The sequence below is a fragment of the Lissotriton vulgaris genome, chromosome 12 (assembly GCF_964263255.1).
Source record: "Lissotriton vulgaris chromosome 12, aLisVul1.2, whole genome shotgun sequence".
In the NCBI taxonomy this organism is placed as follows: domain Eukaryota; kingdom Metazoa; phylum Chordata; class Amphibia; order Caudata; family Salamandridae; genus Lissotriton; species Lissotriton vulgaris.
Window position 1 is genome coordinate 623,506,401 of NC_141700.1, and position 21,879 is coordinate 623,528,279.

The window sequence follows — 21,879 nt, forward strand, 5'->3', positions numbered from 1 at the left end:
GGTGGTGTGGCATTATATGTTATGTTAAATTAATTTATATAGCGCGTGTATCAGAGGGTGGCTTGCGCTGATTCAGCCATTGTAATTTTTTTTTTTTACGTTTTCTTTTTTATTTTATTTTAAAGAGCAGCCAAAACATCAGCAGGTGTATCTCTTACATAACAGGTTTAACATCATTATCTTTGTTTGTTACCACCAAGGGTACTAAGAATACATTATAGCAGTTTCTCTTCCTATACTCCTTCCACCTACCCCTACCTAGCACTGGGTGTGACCCGTTCGCCCTATTCTTCTAACAGCCAGTGTCATTCTTAAATGGATACAGGATAAAGGATACAGACTGATGTTTTGGGAGATTGATAAGTACTCTGACGGCTGAGTTTTGCAGAACCTGCAATTTGAGGTAATGTTTCTGCAGATTGATATATAGCTATTGCAGTAATCTATTTTCAATAAGATGAGGGAGGAGATAACTATTTTTCTGGTGCTCACTGGAATATAAGGGAGAATCTTCCTGATGATTCTTAATGTATTATAAGAATTGGATATGATAGAGTTAACTTGTTTGTCGTCCAGAATCACTCCCAGGCTTTTAACCTTGGGGGTTGGGAGTAAGCAGTGGGCCCATCTCTGGTGGCCAGCAGTCGGGAGTCCAAAAGCGAGTATTGTTTCCAAAAAATATTACTTCAGTCTTCTCTTAATTTAGCTTAACTCCATGGCTGCTAAGGCAATTCCCCTCCTGTGCTGGGAATTGCTATTTTATATTGTTTTTTGACGAGCTGGGCTCGTCATCAGTGTATGAGGAGGCTACACCATGACGAGCCCAGCTCGTCATGAGTGTCGAAGGGGTTAAGGCAATGCCTGTCCATCCAATGCAGATTTCTTTAATACAATTGTGAAGCAGAATACTCGTATTATTGGCGTGTTTGCCGCCAGGGCCACAATTTGAATCAGAGGGTCTCTAGGTATGTCAATAAAAAAAAATTATGTATGCAAGTCAGTATTTGTATGGTGCAACATCTATTTATTTCGGGATAGAAAGCAAATAAAAGTTACTTGGTTGTAAACATGACCTTACTCCTGAGAGACAAAGTATGTGGCTTACTACGATCTCTTTTCTCATTTGTCACTCTAGGAGAGCACCCGGCAACTCCAGACCCACGTCTTTCACATGTGGCGCTTCTACAACTTTGCCCGAATGCGGAGAGCAGCAGATTACTTCACCCTCCTCTTAAACTACAACTACGTGAACTGGTGGTCAGCAGTGCAGAGTGTGGTCATTGTCCTCTCGGGGTTTCTGCAGCTCTTTTTCCTAAAGCGACTCTTTAATGCCCGAACCACCACAGATACTCAGAAACCTCGTTGTTGAGAACACCAGGGCTCTGATCCAAGATTCCTTAGAGGAAAAGCGCCGTTCCATGTGGTGATGAATTCCACTCCTGTTTTCCTTTGTACGAAAGCATCTTTCAAAGCTCTTGATGTGCCTTAGATTAGATGCTCGCAACGCAATGTTTTTCAAATTAAATTAAAAGGTCATTTTTCGTGTTATGATTATCTCAGGGAAGACGCACTGAACACCAGTTCATTGGGGGTGTAGATCAGAAAATCAGGACTGCAGTGAAGTATTTTATTTAGTGCTCATGATCAACATGTTTAAATGTTTCATAGAGCTGCACGTAAGTGGAGATATATACATCATCCTTCGAAAGAAGAAATCTCCGCTGCCACAGTTCAAACGCGTGACTTCCAAGATACACAGATTTCAAGCATAGAGCATTTAACTAACAGAAACCGTACGCCGAAGTCAGGAGGCCAAAACCCTCAACATCTGAAAGCAGCCGACAGATTTCCAATGCCTTTAACTGTTTCAGTATTTACCTTTTCTCCTGAAGGGTAGGTTTCACTCAATTCTTTCAACAACAGTCCGAGATGTTATGGCAGACACTTACCTACCAATAAACAGACAAGTAGGCCTCTACAACCAGTTCTTATCCTTCCCTCTTGAGCAGAAAAGCCTGCCTTAATCTGAGTAGGACCAGGCTGGAAAAACAGCTCTTGGAAAGGACAGCCTCTTGGGTAGATGAGCCAAAGTCTGTGCTGACCCCTCAATGAATACATATCTTTCCACAAAAATATACAAATACAAAAATGCAAATACGGAATCACCTTCCTAAATCTCCCATGGCACCTTTGGCCCACTAGAATTACGTTTCACAAATGATCTGGGACTTGTGTCCAGTGGTTACCTTCAGGCTTCAAGCATTTGTTCTCTGTCCAGACGCCTCAAGCATTTGTCCTCTGTCCCAACCACAGTCCCTACGCGCATTTGTCCTCTGTCCCAACCCGAGTCCCTACTCTTCAAGCATTTGTCCTCTGTCCCAACTTGAGTCCCTACTCTTCAAGCATTTGTCCTCTGTCCCAACTTGGGTCCCTACTCTTCAAGCATTTGTCCTCTGTTCCAACCAGAGTCCCTACTCTTCAATCATTTGTCCTCTGTCCCAACCTAAGTCCCTACGCTTCAAGCATGTGTCCTCTGTCCCAACCTCAGTCCCTACTCTTCAAGCATTTGTCCTCTGTCCCAACCAGAGTCCCTACGCTTCAAGCATTTGTCCTCTGTCCCAACCAGAGTCCCTACGCTTCAAGCATTTGTCCTCTGTCCCAACCTGAGTCCCTACTCTTCAAGCATTTGTCCTCTGTCCCAACCTGAGTCACTACGCTTCAAACAATTGTCCTCTGTCCCACCCTAAGTCCCTACGCTTCAAGCATTTGTCCTCTGTCCCAACCTCAGTCCCTACTCTTCAAGCAATTGTCCTCTGTCCCAACCTCAGTCCCTACTCTTCAAGCATTTGTCCTGCAGTGAAGTATTTTATATAGTGCTCATGATCAACATGTTTAAATGTTTCATAGAGCTGCGCGTAAGTGGAGATATATACATCATCCTTCGAAAGAAGAAATCTCCGCTGCCACAGTTCAAACTCGTGACTTCCAAGATAAACAGATTTCAAGCATAGAACATTTAACTAACAGAAACCGTACGCCGAAGTCAGGAGGCCAAAACCCTCAACATCAGAAAGCAGCCGACAGATTTTCAATGCCTTTAACTGTTTCAGTATTTACCTTTTTTCCTGAAGGGTAGGTTTCACTCAATTCTTTCAACAACACTCCGAGATGTTATGGCAGACACTTACCTACCAATAAACAGACAAGTAGGCCTCTACAACCAGTTCTTATCCTCCCTCTTGAGCAGAAAAGCCTGCCTTAATCCGAGTAGGACCAGGCTGGAAAAACAGCTCTTGGAAAGGACAGCCTCTTGGGTAGATGAGCCAAAGTCTGTGCTGACCCCTCAATGAACACATATCTTTCCACAAAAATATACAAATACAAAAATGCAAATACGGAATCACCTTCCTAAATCTCCCATGGCGCCTTTGGCCCACTAGAATTACGTTTCACAAATGATCTGGGACTTGTGTCCAGTGGTTACCTTCAGGCTTCAAGCATTTGTCCCTACTCTTCAAGCATTTGTCCTCTGTCCCAACTTGGGTCCCTACTCTTCAAGCATTTGTCCTCTGTCCCAACCAGAGTCCCTACGCTTCAAGCATTTGTTCTCTGTCCCAACCTGAGTCCCTACTCTTCAAGCATTTGTCCTCTGTCCCAACCTGAGTCCCTACTCTTCAAGCATTTGTCCTCTGTCCCAACCCGAGTCACTACGCTTCAAACAATTGTTCTCTGTCCCAGCCTAAGTCCCTACGCTTCAAGCATTTGTCCTCTGTCCCAACCTTAGTCCCTAGTCTTCAAGCAATTGTCCTCTGTCCCAACCTCAGTCCCTACTCTTCAAGCATTTTTTCCTCTGTCCCAACCTTAGTCCCTACGCTTCAAGCAATTGTCCTCTGTCCCAACCTCAGTCCCTACTCTTCAAGCATTTGTCCTCTGTCCCAACCTTAGTCCCTATGCTTCAAGCATTTGTACTGGGTCGCAACGCCGCACTTCAACCATATAAACCTAATGCTTATGTCCCCATCAGCATTACTGGCCTACTTGTGTACCCACTTTTGATGTAGACGCAGCATACTCCTGCCCGTCTGGAATACACAGATATTTGTATGCACAAACGAACCCACTATACATTACAGCACAGGTGGCAGCCAACATACAAACTTCCAACAGAACACTATCACCCAAAAAAACGAATACTGCACAGATATAGGATATAGTTGGTGTTCACTGTGTTCATGCTAACACTTTCCACCATGCCATAAGACAGCATCCAACACAACGGGCAGTGTTACAAACTTGCATTTGAAAGGCCAAAATACACCAGATACTCTATCACGGCACCCACCACCAAAACACTCCACACACGTTTGTGCGTGGGGAAGGGACAGTATCACTCTAGAACTGACAAAGCAATCCAGCTTTTTACTTGCTGTAGTAAAGCCAAAAGGTATGGAATTGCAGCACCAAAGCATGCACACTGCAGCGAGATACACAGGTGGGAGCCAGCAGGAGCAAACAGAGGGTTATCGAATTTTCGATTCCTCTTTCATGCAGTTCAATGCAATAAGAGGCGGAAGGATACATCCACACATCCAGATGAATACTTCACTGGGCTAAGCCAAATTGTGATTGACATTCTCAAGCCAATGGTTGAAATGGTAGGCCCAAAGCCCATTCTTTGTATATTCATGCCATGGGCGATTAATGGCTGTGCTGTCAAAACCCAGCCCTGAGCACATACCAACGACTTAATGACCAAGACATAACCACCCGAGTAAATGTCCAGAACAAAATAAAAGCAATTCATCACCACAAGAAGATTCAGACACCGGTCTATCTTGGTAACGCCGGAACCACGCAGGAAATGTAAAGTGCCGCAAAATGAGTGGCACACAAATAAACACCAAAAATGTTTGCTAACATTCAGTACTGGTAAAATACACTTATTTTATGACCACTTTAATGCATACATGCTCAACAGCATGTTGACTAAGTTCTGGCAAGTAAGACTAGTCTTTCATCTAGCAAATATGAATATAAAGCCATCGCTGATATCACCTGTATTCAAACTTAGAAACTGTTCAATCAAAAAAACTAAAAATACATTTTAAACAGGGATCCTATTTTACTACACACATTTGCAAAGAAATGGGTCAAAAAGACTGGATTCTTACAAAACACACAAAGTGGAGCAGAAAACATGTATCAGAAATGTAATGTATACTTGACAAAATGATGTATGATTGTTTCTGCTTTGTATATGTTGCAAAACTAAATAAACAAATGAATATAAATAAACACAACGAAGTGCTTCACAGGAAAAATGTAAGAGATCATACAGATATCTAAAATATGTCATTTAGAAAAATTAACTACCAGAACACAAAACAGTGCAAGAAAAAAAACATTCTTTATTGCATACAAAAATAGGACGTGCGATTGTTTTCACTTTAAATCAAGGTGTGGTCTAGGCGGGACACTGGTCAAAAACTCCCAGGCATATCACAACCCAGCTGAAAATGTGCCCATATCTTTGAGGTCCATTATTACTAAGTAGTTGTATCTGCTTTAAAAGGTATGTGCCCCTCGCCACATATAACAGGTATGGCTGTGCCCTCAAAAACGACAAACTTCCATCCCACTGCTAATCCATGGGCTATATCGGTGATAAGTGAATGTCTGAAACAAAAAAAAAGGCGGGCGGGGAGACTCTGTATATTTAATTTATGACATGGTCTACCTTAAAAACAGAAATCTCTCAAGTAAAGAAATTGCAAAAAAAAAAAGGGATTGATTGGAGGTACATGTATGAAGGCTGTTGTAACGAATACCATCTGGTAATGCAGTCATTTTCTTTTCACAGTGACTCCTTTCAACAAACGTGATAATTTAGTTGTAGAGGACGTAAAGTAAATCACTGACTAAAAGAAAAAACTAGACGGAGATGCTGTGTAAATTGTTCAGTCAAATTTAGGTGCATCGAAAATATGAAAGAAGTAGAATTCTGACTGGAAATAAAATCAGTCTTCTCAGACATATCCACAAAGAGGTTTCAAAAACATGATGTGTTTATACACAATGCTTTGTTCCACATGGTATGGTTTCCACGATCCAGGCAATCTCTGCACCCAGAGTCCTGACTCTCAATCCTTCCTGGCGCAGTAGTATGCATCGACGGCCCCAATCTTACACTACGTTAGGCTCTCCTCATGACGCACATACTCGCCAATGTCAGCCTGGTGAAATACTACAATCGCCATCGGGTCCACCTTCCTGCAGTCCAAGGTTGATTTTGCTGCTACTCCGAATCCCTAGGTAGTGAAAAACAGGATATTCAAAACAATGGATAAGTTAAGGTGTCTTATCATCATAGACAAAAATATTTCTGAGGATTAATATTCCACAATGAATTAAGATTTGTAGGATGTCCTTCCATATCTCCAAAGACTCCAGAACCCTCTCCACGAGACCAGGTCAACATTCATAAGTGAAGAAATAAAAAAACTAATAAGGTGGACTTAGGACGGTACAGGTCCAGTGATGCTATACATACACAACTGAAGTCAGCCGAACCAAACTCACTCACACCCAGAGGTCGTAAATTCAGATAAACCAGATCCATCAGACCCCAAACTGGACACAGGCAGGTATGCCAAGACAGATATGCTACCTGATATCGAGTTATCGTGCTACCAAAATATCATAGAGTATCAAATCCCACAATTTCATAAAGTTATGTATAGGTATGTATAAGTTTACTATTGTTTAACTCCACATGTACATAACCTGAAGACATTTATCTTCAAGTTACGTAAATCTGGAGTAAGGAACAGCAAAGCTATATATATCTACATACACTTATCTTCAAGATTTTTGGGTAGTTTATATTTAGCCTATGATATTTTTGTAGCATGATATTATTGTGCTTAACATACAACCACCAGAACAACCAGACCGCCATATGGCTAAGGGGTACATGCAGAGCTTGGGCGGGAAAAATACGGCAAGTCAACCAGATTGTTACATGGATAAAGAGACCAGAGTGTTACAAGGAAAGGAAGACCGATATACAGGGATCACAAATCTGCTACACAGATATGGAAACCAAACAGCCAAGTAGATAGAAAAGTAGACATGGCAGGACTACCATAACACCACTTGGGGAGGAAGCAATATTGGTTCACAAAACCTCTACATGGATAAGGATTCGGATATATCTGGACCACCAGGCTCCTTGAAATGAAGCCTAAATGGATAGGGCAAACAAGCAATGTACAAAAGCTAGAAAAGGCGGCATGTTATACTATCAAAATATTCTTTTTTCTCCGGCCTGCAAAAAGTAGCGCTCAATGTTTCAGTACCATTGTGCTTCTGACACGGTCAGCATGGCTGCCCATTACTCTAACTTGTAGATAACCTAGGAGGCTCAGTGGACTACTATAAAGATAGGGAAGTAGGAACAACAGACCCATCACACACTGTCAGATAGGCAGCAGGGGATGCAAACACTCAAGTAGAAATATATGAGTCCGGACTGCTGGGTTCAAGCTTAGATGCAGCTTGAGGGAACAAAAGCTATGATTAACTTCAACGTGGATGAAAATAGGCACGTTAGTCATTCTGGACTCAAATAACCTACTGTCTAGGTCCACAACGGACATTGGCATCACCCATGCACCCCCAAACATACGGATAGTACCTACCAGAGGGATGTCTGCCATTGAATATACCACCACACCCTGATACTGAGAGGTGTTCTCTGTGATTCGACCCAATCCTGACTTAAGCACGTGGTTTCCATAGAGGAAAGACTGTTCTGCTCCTGGTTTCACCCACACCTTGTACTAAAATACAAAACAAAATACGCAATGTTAATAAATGCAGTTAGTTATTAATATGCAGAACTAAAACTGATAACTGTCATAAAATGCAGAAGATGGGTACTACACAAAGACTATTTTGACAGACTTGGTTAGAAACACGGAGATACTTCGAGTACTGGAGGGGGACCGGTCGGGGCATATACTAGCCTGGCTGCTCAAGCGACCCCCCCCATCCCCCCCGTTTTTTCTTTCCCTTCACCGGCAAGGCATCTGTGGGCTAGGTAGCGATTCATTTGCAGCTACGTGCCACTTGGCTGGGGTGTATGTGTTCTGGCGTGCACTGGTGCGCACAAGCTGAGGGATTTCTTGAATAGGGTCATTGTTAGACCTCTCAGCCCTAGGGTGGTCTTTCCCTATTTTTTTCGCCCTTGCCTCATTTTTCCCACCTTCTTTTTGTTGGCCCTTAGGTCTTCGGGCACCTTTTCATGACTAATCCATGTTAGGGTGCAGGTGCTCTCTACTTGGTGCTCTCTACTTCAAACATGGCTGCCACTGGCCCCTGCTACTGCAGCGTGATCTTTTAGTGTAGCACTCTAGTTGCCAGGAGCTGGCTGGGACCCCATACATTGTTGCAATACCAGCCTGCCACCCCCTGTCCCTAGGTAGAGTGGGGAAGCTCCTGGAACCTTCCAGAAGAAAGGCGGAGCCTATTTTTGCTGCCTTAGAAAGTGGTCACCTGACCTGGGCATATATAAGTAAGGGAGGGAACTTTTTCTAGTCAGTTGGGGCATCACTGACCTGGGGAACCCACGCAGGAGTTTTAGGCGGGAGGGCCTAGTTAGGAACTTATGCCACTGGGAGTGACAGGATTTAGGTGCTGCCTCTTAAGCTGAGTGAGGTGTCCTAAGCTAGCCCCCTGATCTGGCCCAGCGGTAGGGAACCCCAGGGTCCATCTGCAGTGACTGAGGAAAACTCATCCAGCCTCCAACTCAACCCACCCACCCCGCTTCAACAAACCTACACCTAAGGGCGCAGAACCATCCGAGCGCCAAGAAGACTACTTTCCTTTGACCAGAGACTGCTGGGGGATCGACCAGGTACTGGATTGTGCTGCCCTGCGCATCCCCTGCCTTCAACTGGGCCCACCTTGCCCTACCTGTCTCCCCCCTGACTGAACTGCTCTGCTGCCCTTGCTAAACTGTGTGGAAAGCGCTATATTCTGCTCCCCCTGTCCAGCGCTGTATTTGAAACCGCCTGCCCTGAGCTAACTGTGCACCCGTGGTTCATGCGCTGTGATCCTGAGGCGCTTTTCTCCTCAAGAATCATCCTGCCCTGCGAGGCGCTGCATTTGCCCCCACGCGCTCACCTGCTTCGGTGTCAAGCGCTGTGTCTAGCCCCCCGAGGCGCCTGAGGAGACCTCGTCACCATCGTGGCATCGGCGCCGCCCACGCGACACCTCTGAGGCGCTTCTGCCTGTCCTGTGGCCGCCTGCCTCCGCGCTGTGTCCAGCGCTGTGATTCCCCCCTCGGCGGCCCCGTATGCTAGGAAAGGGCCGCCGCATCAAGGAAACCAGGCCGCGGTAGGCCTGAAGCCAGCGCGCACCTCACGTGACCAGGGAGCTCCTCCGCCCGCCCCCCGAGCGCCGCGCAACCATTGGACCGGGCTGGCACGCCCTCGAGGCGAGCGACGCGGTTGGCGGAGACAGCCCCGGCCCCTGCTCCGATTGGTCCCCAGGCCGAGGCTGCTTCTGGAGGCCCGGAGAAGGCCTGAACTCGTCGCGGAGGGGGCCGTGGAGCCAGGAAGCCCCCCTCAGATTCGCCCCTAATGCTAGTCCCGCTTCGCCCCCGGCGCTGGTGCCCTGAAGCTGTACCTGCACCGCGCCAGGTCGAGTGAGGCCCCGGGAGGGTTGGAACCCCTCTTCTTCGCCCAGTATCTGCGCAAGGGCCCCGGAGGGCCGAAAACCTAAGGTAACCCCCAGGGGAGGAGGACGGAAGGCCGGTATTAGGCCCAGAGTTCGCCCCTCCCCCGGGGAACACTGTGACTGGGCCCTGTTGGCCTCGTTGAGCCTCAAGTAGTCGTGAGGCCTGATTTACGCATCAGGAGTGCTGGGGCCAAGTAACTGTGCAGGCCTGGAGCGCAGGCTATACTAAATTAACTGTTGCAGGCCCACTAGGTAACAAGATCGGTTACTTCATTGACTGTTGGTGCATGGCGGCCGTCTTATGCTGCCTTTACTACTCATGCCTGCTTACATGTTTTCAAGCCTGCTGATGAAGTGGTGATATTTTCCCTGTATTGAATTTCTTGCAGGGGTGGGCTTCTACGGTTCCTGATGCGGCTAAACTCTGATACCTAGTGATTTATTACAGTACTATTTTGATGGTCTGACTTTGGTTACTGAACTGTTGATATTTACAAGAGGAAATGTTGATATCTGCTTCTTGAATGCTAGTCCATGGTTTATGAAAGTACCCTATTAGCCTGCGGAAGATTATAATGCGAAAGGCTGTGTTATTTGATATTTTCTACTTTACTGAGAATACTTGATGAAATGCTTCAATGTAGTACTTTAATGAGATGCCAATGAAATGCTAACACCTGAACTGCTGTGATCTAAAACCTATATAAAAGATCTTGATTTTCAAACACAACTACTGGTGTGGTCTCCATTATTGCGCCCACTTTGTGTCTCAGTGGATGAGTGTGTTGAGTAGCTACTTTACACGTAAGCCCCTGGCTGCCTTCCTGCTCGAGCCAAGCTACCCCCCAGAGAACTGGTGGTCCCAGTTCTTACAGTCATTGTACCCAGACTGACGGTAGCCCAAGCTGAGGGGACTTGAAGACATACTGTTGGAGGAGCTACAGCAGGCCTTCATGGACATGGCCCACAGGAAATATCAGAGACTCAATGGTCTCCTTGTTGAATATTTCCCAACATACTACACTTCCCAACTTTCTAGATTGTTGGAAACCCTTTGCAAGGCACATAGCAACTAAGAATTACTGGTCCACATACGAGAAGCCCTAATAATCATGCTTTTGAAGCCTGGCAAAGACCTTGATGACCCCGGTACATACCGCACAATGTCCATGCTCAATGTGGACATTAACTCATTTGCAAAAGTCCTTGCTTTGCGGTTGGACTGTGTGGTCACCCATCTGGTTCACGGGAATCAATGTAGCTTTATGCCGGGATAGGTACCCATATGAATCTGCGGAGGTTATTCCATGTGATGCATGAAACCAGGGGCACAGAGGTACGGGCTGCATTGATCGACCTGCATATTGATAAGGCATTTGATACCCTATTTTTTTTATTTTCAAAATTATATATAGCGCAAACTTAACCCGAAATCAGGTATCTGAGCGCTTTAAATGAGCACCGGTTGCGTTACAAGAGGACACATTAATTTTTGTTAGGCACGGTGGGATAAAGTGATTTTCCTAAAATCACAGGATGTTGAGCGTCGTTGCCGAGACTCTAACTCAGTTCCCCAGATTTGAAGTAGACCGCCCTAACCGTTAGGCTACATCCTATCCTGGTAGTAACTCTGTGCCGTGTTGCACCGCATGGCCCTGGGTCCGGGAGTCCTGTCATGGGTATGCCTTTTAGATACGGAACCCAGCGCAAGGGTGCAAACTGGGCAGGTGGTTTCCAGCACATTTGATATTGAAAGGGTTACCAGGCAGGGCTGCCCGCTGTCCCAGATCCTTTTTGCTCTCGTCATGGAGCCATTGGCGATACATCCGAGGATCAAACTTAGGAACTGGGGTGTGTGAGTGGGCACCATAACACGTTTCAATGTATGCTGATGACACTTGTGTACGTGACTGTCTCGGAGCGCTTGCTGCCCCACCTCCTGCGGCTTCTGGCTCATTTCAGGAGTGTGTCAGGTCTTCATGTCAACTGCCATAAGACGATGCTCTTCCCCCTGGCATCCTTGGCTGGGATTGATGCATTAAACCTTTCCGTGGTGGCCTGCCTTCTGAGACTCTGCAGTCCCGCTACTTAGGTATGCAGATAACGCATGACCAACACCAACAATATGAGTTAAATATGGGCAGGGTGATGGACGGCCTCACAGCCTCTATCCGGTTTTGGAAAACGCTACCCGTCGGTTATGGGTAGGGTGGCACTGAGCAAGATGGTCCTGTTGCCCCAATGTCTTTATGCAATGCAGAACTTGTTTTGTGTGCTGCCGCTGTCCTTGTTTTGGTGACTTGGTGGGTTGCTGGTGTCCCTGGTGTGAGCGGGAGGGAGGAGCACGGTTCGCCTTGCCGTCTTAAAACTGAACCCTGCTGAGGGCGGGTAGGGACTTCCAGACCTCCAGTTTATATTATCTGGCGAGCCTACTCCAATATACTGCTCTGTAGTGCAAGGACAGTCCCAATTCGGAAAAGAGGTTACTGGATGGCTCGACCGCAGCGGATTGTCTCCCAAGCTTCTTATGAATGGCCGTAGGTTGCCGGCGGGCACCCCCTTTTGTCATCTCTCAGGCTGCCCAGGCATGTGAGAGAGCAGTCACGCAGGTTTTAAGGCGAGCACTCTAACACACTAGATTCTTCCCAATCAGGGGCTTAGGTCCATTCACATGCATACCTCTCTCTATGGACGTCTCAGTATAGGCCTGGGGCAGTTTCTGCAATATGCAAGTGTGTCCCATATGGGCCGGGAGCTCTTGTTGTCCTTTGTGGACTAACCTGGTCAGTCAAATGTTCTACATGTGATGCTGGATCCATGCTTCGCTAGGAGAGTCATCTCCTGGTTATATGCTGCCCTTAAGGATGATAGGCAGACAAATTAAACATCTGCACACAAAAATGGATTCTGGAGTCCCTCGAGAGGGGGCATTATCAGGTGCAGAAGGTGGCAAGCAATGCAAGGATTAAGTTGATGCAATTTTACCTCCGGCACAGAGCATATCTGACACCGCAGCACCTGCATAGGCTTTATCTGATGCGCTCCTCTAGGAGCACGTGGGGTGGGGGTGGGGGGGGGGAGTGTCCCTGACGGAATTTGGACTTGTTACGTGGACCTACAGTGTGGGACAGCACTGTTGGAACTGCTGCTTCCCCAAACAAGCACGGGCGTTGCCAATAGGTCTCGCAGTAGGAAAGTTGGAGCTATTGGTTTTGTAAATGACATTTTATATTTATATATCGTTATTGGCATTGTCAATAACAATATATAAATATAAAATGTCATTTACAAAACCAATAGCTCCAACTTTCCAAATGCGAAACCTATTGGCAACGCCAGTGCTAGTTTTATTTCTGAATAAGAATGCCTATGAAAAATTCTGAATCAAAAATGCAAAACCAGTTTTATATTATTGTATGCAAGCCAGCCCAATTACCCTCCCGAAAATGTGTCCCATGCAAAGTTACTTTTAAATACAGGAACACAACAGGCTGTGGCACGCATTCATTCTAATTTCTTCTTTAAAAAGATCAGTTGGTGAGGTTGAGGCTGTTCTTTCTGTTCCTTTGGGGACAACAGATAATATATCTACCCTGGGGCGCTTCAATGCCACGGGTGAAGTCAAATAATGGCGGCAATTTAAATAGCAAATAACACTGCCGTCCAGTCGGCCTTTTTGTAACAGAAAGTCTGAGTGACCCCTGTGTTAATACATTTGAAGGTAACTGTTAATCAAAAATCGTCCCCATACGAGAAAACGGCTAAAAATATTTCCGAATATTGGTATGTATTTAAAAACAATCATTGTGGGTAAATAAAAATACAATGTATTGCACGGCACCGACTGCACCCATCTATACATCCCAGCTGCTCTTTGTGACCGAGCAGTAAAATGATACAGGCTTTTCCCAGGGAGCGTTTTAAATGCAAATCTCGTACTGCATACGAAGGAATTTACAGAGTATTTCGAGATCTCCGAATGAAGAGGGGACACACTGGCCCGGCTCCTGCAGGGACATTTCTGTGGAGGGGTTGAACACAGACAGCTCGCGATAGGTCAGGTTTCTCAGATAAGCACTGCCACTGCACGCAGACATTCCAGCCCCGCCCATTCCTATTAAGTGAACGCTACAAAAAAAAGCCTTGCCTAGCGAAAAATATCACGGACCTCGCCACGTTGTTAGGTGTCCTGAGAAATTCTCTCCACTCGCCATGCAGCTGGCAGCAGCTCAGCACACAGCAAAGGCGGCGCAGGAAAGACCCCTCCCCCCACACAAGCATGAGACCCAGTCTGAACTTGGGGGTGGGCTGCGAAGGGCGCCTTGCCCCCCTGACTGGCACTGGCACAACCAGCATGCCTTACTTAAAATATTTAATTCTCCAACTGCAGAACCTTGTACAGCACACAACATCACTGACTGAGATGTACTCCGGTTGGTGTGCCACAGGGTAACAGGAAAGCGAGAGGGCATTTGTATAGTGCAACTGAAGAAATGGCACCAAGGATGCCTTCGAGGTCTAAAAAAAACATTCCATTTGCTTAGCAGCCAAGACCTGCCTAGTGGAACCGCCTCCACTGACTTGTTTTTTAAGTGGAAAAGCATCCTCGGATGTTTGAACAGACGCTGCACAGCAGGCAAAAGGCTGGGTTTACAGCACAGGCAGAGACAGCAGGACGAATTTACAGAGAACCGAAAAGCTGGGTGTGTGGAGGGGGAGGGGGCTTTAGGCTCAAGCAGATCAGCAGCAGCGGGGGCGGGGGAAAGGGGTGCGTGGCACACAAACAGCAGGCTAGGGGTTAATGCAGTGAATGATCACTGAAGACTGTTACAACCCGACAGCTGCTGCAGCTGCTGCTTCAAGACTGTCGAACCACGGGGTGCAAGAAAAAACCTCAACACCCGTTTCAGTGTCTCCGATCGCGGGTGAGGGGCAGTAGAGGAATGTGTTTCCAATTCTGCCACTGGCAGGCACTGGACGATTAGAATTAGCTATTTCTGACCGAAATCAGAAAAACAAGCTCTTGCATTTAAGAAGTAAAATAATAAAAAGCGGTTCGGTACACAGCATGCAGGGGCGCTCGTGCGGCGGGTACAGTGGCACCGAGGCCCGGTGGTGTGAGGGGTCCAGTGCACCAAACAGAGTGGTTTGGGAGGTTGATCGTTGTTGAAAAGCAGGTATGGTGAGAGCAAAGCCAGATCCTGCCAACAAAAAACACTTGCGACAGGCAACAGTTTCATTATGTATTGTGGAGTCTGAGACAACAGAACACATCTACGGCAGATAAGGTGCACCTAATATTAAACAGTTATAATGTTAAGCCCACAACCATTCATAGTCACCCCGACCGACTATGGCGGCAGCGGTATGTGACAACTTGCATGGTTCTGAGAAAGCCCCGTCTTAAGATGGCCGCCACGCCAGCGCCCCGCAGATTGTAGGCAGCCCATTGTACCCTTTCTGTACCCTCGCCGCCCGCGCTAAACCTGAGAGGAACCAGTGCCATCGCCATGGGGGTAAGCGAGATGGGGATAGTATCGAATTATTGTAGAATGAATGTGGGGTCCCAGTTTGAGTAGGAGAGGTGTGCTATTGGGGCTGGTGGTAATACGAGGTCTCGGACTCGGAGGTGTTTGCTATTTTAGTGCCAGAAATGGAGCACCGGGTATTAATACAGGATGGGCATGCAAAATGTGTGCATTACTGCTGGGTTGTGGGTAATAGGAGCCCTTTGAGATTAAGACAAGTGGATGGGGAAAGACTTGAGGGCTCGTGAGTATATGCAAGGGAGCTGCGGACATTTTGGGTGAAGTCATAGGCGGCTAATGAGTAAGACTTTGGTGAGCTCGGGTTAGCGGCTCAGACATAAAATGCTTGAGAGTTCGACTTGGGAGGATAGCTTATGGCTCTAGTGTGGCAGGCAGATGGCGGAGGGAAGCTGGATGAGGGCGGGAGAGCCTGGGGCGGGAATGCGAGCGAGGGGAGGCGGATTAGGAGGGAAGCCGGATGGGGGCGGGAGACTGGTGGGGGGGCGTGCCTCTGGGAGGGTGATTGAGAAATGTTGCGGCGGATTAGGAGGGAAGCCTGATGGGGGCGGGAGAGCCTGGTGGGGGGGCGTGCCTGTGGGAGGGTGATTGAGAAATGTTGCCGATGCGCGTGCATGTTTAATCACGTGGTTCACGTGAACTGCATGAAAACCGCGGGGCTGAAAGCCCTTTGGTTTGAAGATGTTTTCGCCACATGAATTCTCGCTACGCTCGATGCGCTTGCGCACATCGATAGGTCGCGAGACCTAAAAATAGGTAGTAAGATGCAGTACAGATTTTCCCAGCTGAAACTGGTACTGGCCAGAAGGCGTATCGCCATTCATTGGGCTAGCCCGGCCCCTCCGACACAGGTTATATGGAGTGCCGATTTATTGGAGTGGGCAGTGGCAGAAGAGTGCCAGCTCCGGAAGGTTTGTTTGAACAATAACATGGAGAGGGATCTGGAGCTGAGGGGTGCTATGGTGGACCTCTGGGACGGGATGATGCAGCGAAAACCATAAGTTCTGCCCCAAGTTCACCCAGAGATTTGACTGTCACTACCTGTGCATTAACTGCAGATTTGACCAAGCCTTGGTGGACCCGTAGGGGCCCCAGTGTCCCGTGGTGTGGGCTAGATGTTTCTGGAGCTTAGAGGGTTGTGTCTTGTATTGTGGTTGTTGCCTGGTGCGGTGCCGTATGGTGCCCTTTGCCTGCTCTTTTTGATTTGTGTCACAAGTGATGTTTGATGTGGGTACATCAGTTCATGCGAGAATGTGATTGTCTGTGACCTGCCCCCCTAATGGGATTATGGATCTTTGTGTCACAAGTGATGTTTGATGTGGGTACATCAGTTCATGCGAGAATGTGATTGTCTGTGACCTGCCCCCCTAATGGGATTATGGATCATTCCTCCTAGTCGTTCCCTGAGGGGTAAAGTGCTACACTACACTGCTACAGAATTGCTTCACCGAATATTCGGTTTTGTTTCAGGGCGTTGTTGTAATAGCTCTGTTCTTTTTCTTCTTTGCTATTTGCGCTGCATGCATTTAAGTGCTTTAAATGCAAATAAGCAGATAAGCAGATTTAAATAAAAATATATTGAAGACAATCTAGCCATTCCACTCTCTCTCTCTCATCTCCTTTATACCACAGAGAAAATAAGACCGAAACACTCTGCATGCCTTCTTTCAAACACAGCGCATGCCCTATGGAAAATTGACAAACTCCCTAAAAAAATACACTACTACACACTTGCATCACTATGGCACAACAATAATCTCAAACCAGAGGGCAAAACTCTCTTAAACAAAAATGAGTACATAAAGGCATCCTTTTAGTAGAAGACTTGAGCTCTCCCACAGATCCCATACCCTTTTCACACCTCAAATTGATCTTGACGTAATGAATTACCACTTTCTAAAGCTTAAAGCGATTATCGCCAGACATAAACCCTGAGAACACCTGACCTTCCATCCACACTACAGAACATAGCAGATTTTACTCTAAACGGTCTCACACTATCTCCTCCCTCAATACCCCGTTACAAGCTAAAAGGGAAACTATTCTGAGCAAAAACAAATACCACACAGACCTTGTTCTTAAACTGCATCTATTTTGCCCAACCTCACAACCAACAAGATCACAACCAACAAGATCACACCCTCCTTAGCTCAATGCAGATTATGGACAGCATACATGGTCCACTGGACCACAGCCAAACTTTATAAGCTAGGTCTCAGAGACAACTACTGGAGCTGCAGTATTGCAACAAAAAAAATTCTGGTCTGAACTTGGGCCACTCATCACAGATCCTTCAAATAAACTGGACACCTACCTCGCTGCCCTCTATAGCATTGGGTATTCACCCTTTTGAATTATCCAAACAACTAGACTGTGAGGTCGTAAATTATGAGACATAATAATCTCAATTGATTTTAAAGCTATTCTGTCTGAAAGTAAAGACCTATCCAAACTCTTTACCCATGGGGGGGGGGCGGCCCCTCCTTAACCACCTACCTAAAACTCCCTTGAGGAAATAACAAAATACCTGGATGAAATTAGACTCCTACATCTTAAACTCCACATCACAGATAACCATCCTCCATTCCTCCTCCCCTAACCCTTTCATCCCCCCATGCACCCACTACTCCCCACCCCCAACTACCTTTCCTTCTTTCTGCAACTGATTTTTCCTCTGTTGCCTCCCTCTCTTCACTCGCCTCCCTCTCTTCACTCGCCTCCTTACCATATTAATACTTTGAGGTATTCACAAAACATAATACTCATACAACACCCCATAGATCTGCTAGCTCCCTTAGACTCCTTGCTGCATTGACAACACATTTTAAGACAATATGCTTCCTTAAAACCATATCTCTTTTTACAAACCAAAATGAATCCACAGTCATTAATTTTACCCTACAATGCAATGTTTGCTTTATAAAATCTTATAATCACTCAGGGGAGAGAACCTGAGATCCATTCGGCTTCCATGTGATAAACAAATCAGAGGGGAATGGATCACTTGCCCTGTGGTTACCAGGGTCTGGGGTCCTGGTCGTCTTAAAAACCTCATTCATGTGATAGTCGTGGGAGCGGTATATCTTGGTTGTCCGCTTCACTTTGTTAGGTGAGCAGCATCCTCATTGGGTCTCTAGTCATGCTTTCCTCCGCCAGGAGGGAGACCAACTGGTTATTCGCAGTAGTGATCAGAAAGGTGAGGGTGAGGGTGATGTTAATGTTAATTAAAATTACCTCCAATCCTCTGTTTCAAATGTATTCTATCAAGGATGGGCCAAGCTTATTGCGTGACGTGCGGGGCGCAGTGTTTGCACTTCCCTTCTTCTCAGTGCATCAATTTAATACACTGGCTGGTTATGGGTCAGTGGTACCTATAACTTGGTAGGAGATATAATGGGCCTCGGAGGACAAGCGGAGTTAACGCACATCCACGTTAAGAAGTCTGCGTTGCTGCATGTGCTTTCTCCTTCTGTCGTGCTCCGGTCTGAGGGATCCCATTATATATCCTACCAAGTTATAGGTACCACTGACCCATAACCGTCCAGCGTATTAAATTGATGTTCTGAGAAGAAGGGAAAGTGTTAACACTTCCCCTCGCACGTCACGCAATAGTGGCTCGCCAACATGGACCTAAAGAAAGCCCCCCGATTCCACCCGGCATCAAAGGGGCTGAAAAAAGTCAACCACCCGACCAATCACCTTGTTGATACAGGTGCTAAAGAACAGTAGCCCTTTTATTCACACACCATTTTCGTTTTTAAGCTTGTCCAAACCCTCACAGAACAAATTTGAAACAGGGGATTGGAGGTAATTTTATTCACATCACTCTCACCCTCACCATTTCTGATCACTACTGCGAATAACCAGTTGGTCTCCCTCCTGGTGGAGGAAAGCAGGACTAAAGACCCAATGATGCTGCTGCTCTTGTAACAGATTGAAGCGGACAACCAAGATATACCGCTCCCACATGGAGGGTTTTTTAAGATGACCAGAACCGTAAACCCTGGTAATCATAGGACAAGTGATCCATTCCCCTCTTTTTATTTGCTTTATAAAATCTCAATAGAAATGACTTGAAATGAAAAATAGCCAGCTAAGCGCTATTATAAATCAACAACAGCTAAATTCAGTGATACAGCGTGCCTAAAGTTGGTGTAATTTTGTGCACGTTTCAACTCTGTATTACAAAATATATAGCTTGCTCTGCTCCTCATGAATCATCCTACCTTGGCATAAGGGGCAAGATAATCCAGGGCAGTGATATGAAGGCGAAACTTCTGCGTCTTGGTGAACTTCCCGAAGCACGTCCCCAATGACACCAGTTTCTCTCTAGCAATGTTTGTAGCCAGCTTTAGGATCTTCTCACTGAAAAATGTAAATAATTAACGCTCTTACTATTTTCAACACCAAGATCACCTTTATTTGTTACGTGTCTTTTTGTCCACCTTTTCATTCCTTTTACTGTAAAGCGCTCTGCTACCTTCGGGTCTTGTTAGCGCTATAGAAAACTTCTAAATAAATAAATAATAAATAAAGATGACAAATGCTAGCAATGAAACAGAGACTGCCATCGTTCGAGGTGCCAAAAGAAAGGGCATTACACTGGAAATGACCACTGTAGCAAACCAGAAGAATACTAAGTCACACTAAAATCCTGAAGTAGGTGGTCACAATTATTAAAAGACTACAGCTAAAGCCCCCAAGAAAGTCTAGTGAAAGTGAGGTAACTTAAAGACCAGATGAAAAAGTGTTAAATGACCTCCATGCTCTCGGAGTCCTGCAAATGAGGGCTGGCTTTGGCACTAGTGATGCTAGCACGAGGGAAACTGCTTACTGTTTTTATCATCATCTAATAGGTCTACTTTACAGTAATACATACTTCTATCATTCTGTTATCTAGTCGTTTGTATACCTTTACAAACCACAAACTTAGTGACGCATAGGATAATCATTTTTTCACCCAGTACCCATCAGAGCACACAACATTTAAAAACATCCTGTCTCCAAGAAAAATTGGTTACAAAGGAGTAGCCTTTATATTAAGCCAACAAAAAAGTGTGGCGGGGGGGGGCACCTATAACTCTTGCATCCTAAATTTAAAAAAAGCTAGTAAAAGATTTGTGACCTTTAGAATAGCATTAGCGAAAAAGTCCCAAGATTGACTGCTAAAAACGTACCTGACATAGTAGACACGGTCATTATGTAACCGAAAACAGTACACCCCATCTGGTCTGTCCAATAGTAGCTTGATATTCTCTCCAATGCTGTAAAGAAAGGCATACCTTTGTTAGTAGGTCACACTGTTTACACTGTACTGGTATTCGCAAGAGTTGCAGAAACACTCAATGAACAATTTTTCTCCACATCTGCGTGCTGTGCAAGATCGGTCCATCACTTCACTAATGGGCTCCATACATTTACTGGTTATGTTTGAGGCCTTGAAGTGAGGATCTTCTTTGATCTGCACATGGAAGGCAATTCCTCTAGGTACATGCAGTGATAAAAATAGTTTCTAACCCATACGTATTTACTAACCAGTATCTTCAGGTTTTTATATAATGACTGCAAGGCACATTTGGTACTTTAGAGAGCTATACACAAAGGAGTAGATCCGGTGTCTTAAATCTCTTCTATAAGGACAAATACTTCTGATTGATGAAAATAGTCCCGAAGTACTGATAGCTTTGAAAACGTATGAAATTTTGACCACATCAGAGACAATCACAATAGTGACCACATCTAGAAGGATTACTGGTAGTAACAACTTGGATGTATGTCACAATATTGAGTGATGCCAAAATATCAGTTCCAGAATATTGAATAATACAACATTGCGAAGGTACATATATATGGAGGTAGGTAGAGAATTACTATTCTAAACTCCACATCTACATACCTTGAAGGTATACATGTATATACATGTATATATCTTCTAGATAAATAGATGTGGAGTTAGGAATATATATCAAATTATACTTACCTTCATGATATTGTAGTAGTCAATACTCTGGATACGATGTTTTACCTGAACAATTTTTCAAATTCAATATTGTAATAGATCACCAATCCCCCCCCCGCACGTAAAACACAGTTACCAACAACAAATTCAGGAAAAACGTTATAATGAAATGCCTCCACATGGCTAAGGAAATAACAGCCTCAGCAGCAAGTGCCCACTGCTACAAATCAAATACATTTTTGCTGCAAAAAAACAACCGGGTTTCATGCATTACGCCAGTTTGGTATTTTAGTCGCACGAATGCATCACATACACAGATTCTGCCCCACCTGCTCAAGTTTTACTGTCACATGACAAGGATCTCCACCGTAATGTCAAGATGTCTACATTATGCCAAGGATTCCCACCATTTTCATGGCCACAGTTGCGAATTTCTGCCCACCATAATGCCAAGAACACCCATGTCATCCAAGAACATTATTATTCCAAGGATTGCCATGATTATAGGATAGTCACAATTGTGTCAAACATTCTCACAATATGGAACATAAAGCTGCCCTCCCCATGATGCGGGTCAGTCTCTGTATTTAGTAGAGAGAGTGAGGACCTCATCAAAGAACTCTAGAGTGTCCA

General features: G+C 45.6%; 2 protein-coding genes across 3 annotated transcripts in view; one reads left to right on the plus strand and one right to left on the minus strand.

Annotated features, from left to right (window-relative positions):
• The window catches only part of TMED6 (transmembrane p24 trafficking protein 6), an 89,046-nt gene extending 83,751 nt beyond the window's left edge, over positions 1-5,295 (plus strand). Inside the window, exons 4-5 of one of the 2 annotated variants that reach the window (XR_015302465.1) lie at positions 1,136-2,827; positions 3,866-5,295. Coding sequence is in view for 1 of the 2 variants with exons in the window: in XM_086945765.1 (XP_086801891.1) it covers positions 1,136-1,369 (234 nt within the window). In the remaining variant the exon portion in view is untranslated. Of the gene's footprint in view, positions 1-1,135 lie in introns of both variants that reach the window. The other variant, XM_086945765.1, reaches the window with a different exon arrangement.
• A 93-nt stretch (positions 5,296-5,388) lies between these two features.
• The window catches only part of NIP7 (nucleolar pre-rRNA processing protein NIP7), a 44,782-nt gene continuing 28,291 nt past the window's right edge, over positions 5,389-21,879 (minus strand). The window contains exons 2-5 of the mRNA XM_086945766.1: positions 20,465-20,551; positions 19,514-19,652; positions 7,701-7,841; positions 5,389-6,308 (exon numbers count right to left, since the gene is read on the minus strand). Of these exons, the coding sequence (XP_086801892.1) occupies positions 6,189-6,308; positions 7,701-7,841; positions 19,514-19,652; positions 20,465-20,551 (487 nt within the window). The 3' untranslated portion in view covers positions 5,389-6,188. The remainder of the gene's footprint in view (positions 6,309-7,700; positions 7,842-19,513; positions 19,653-20,464; positions 20,552-21,879) is intronic.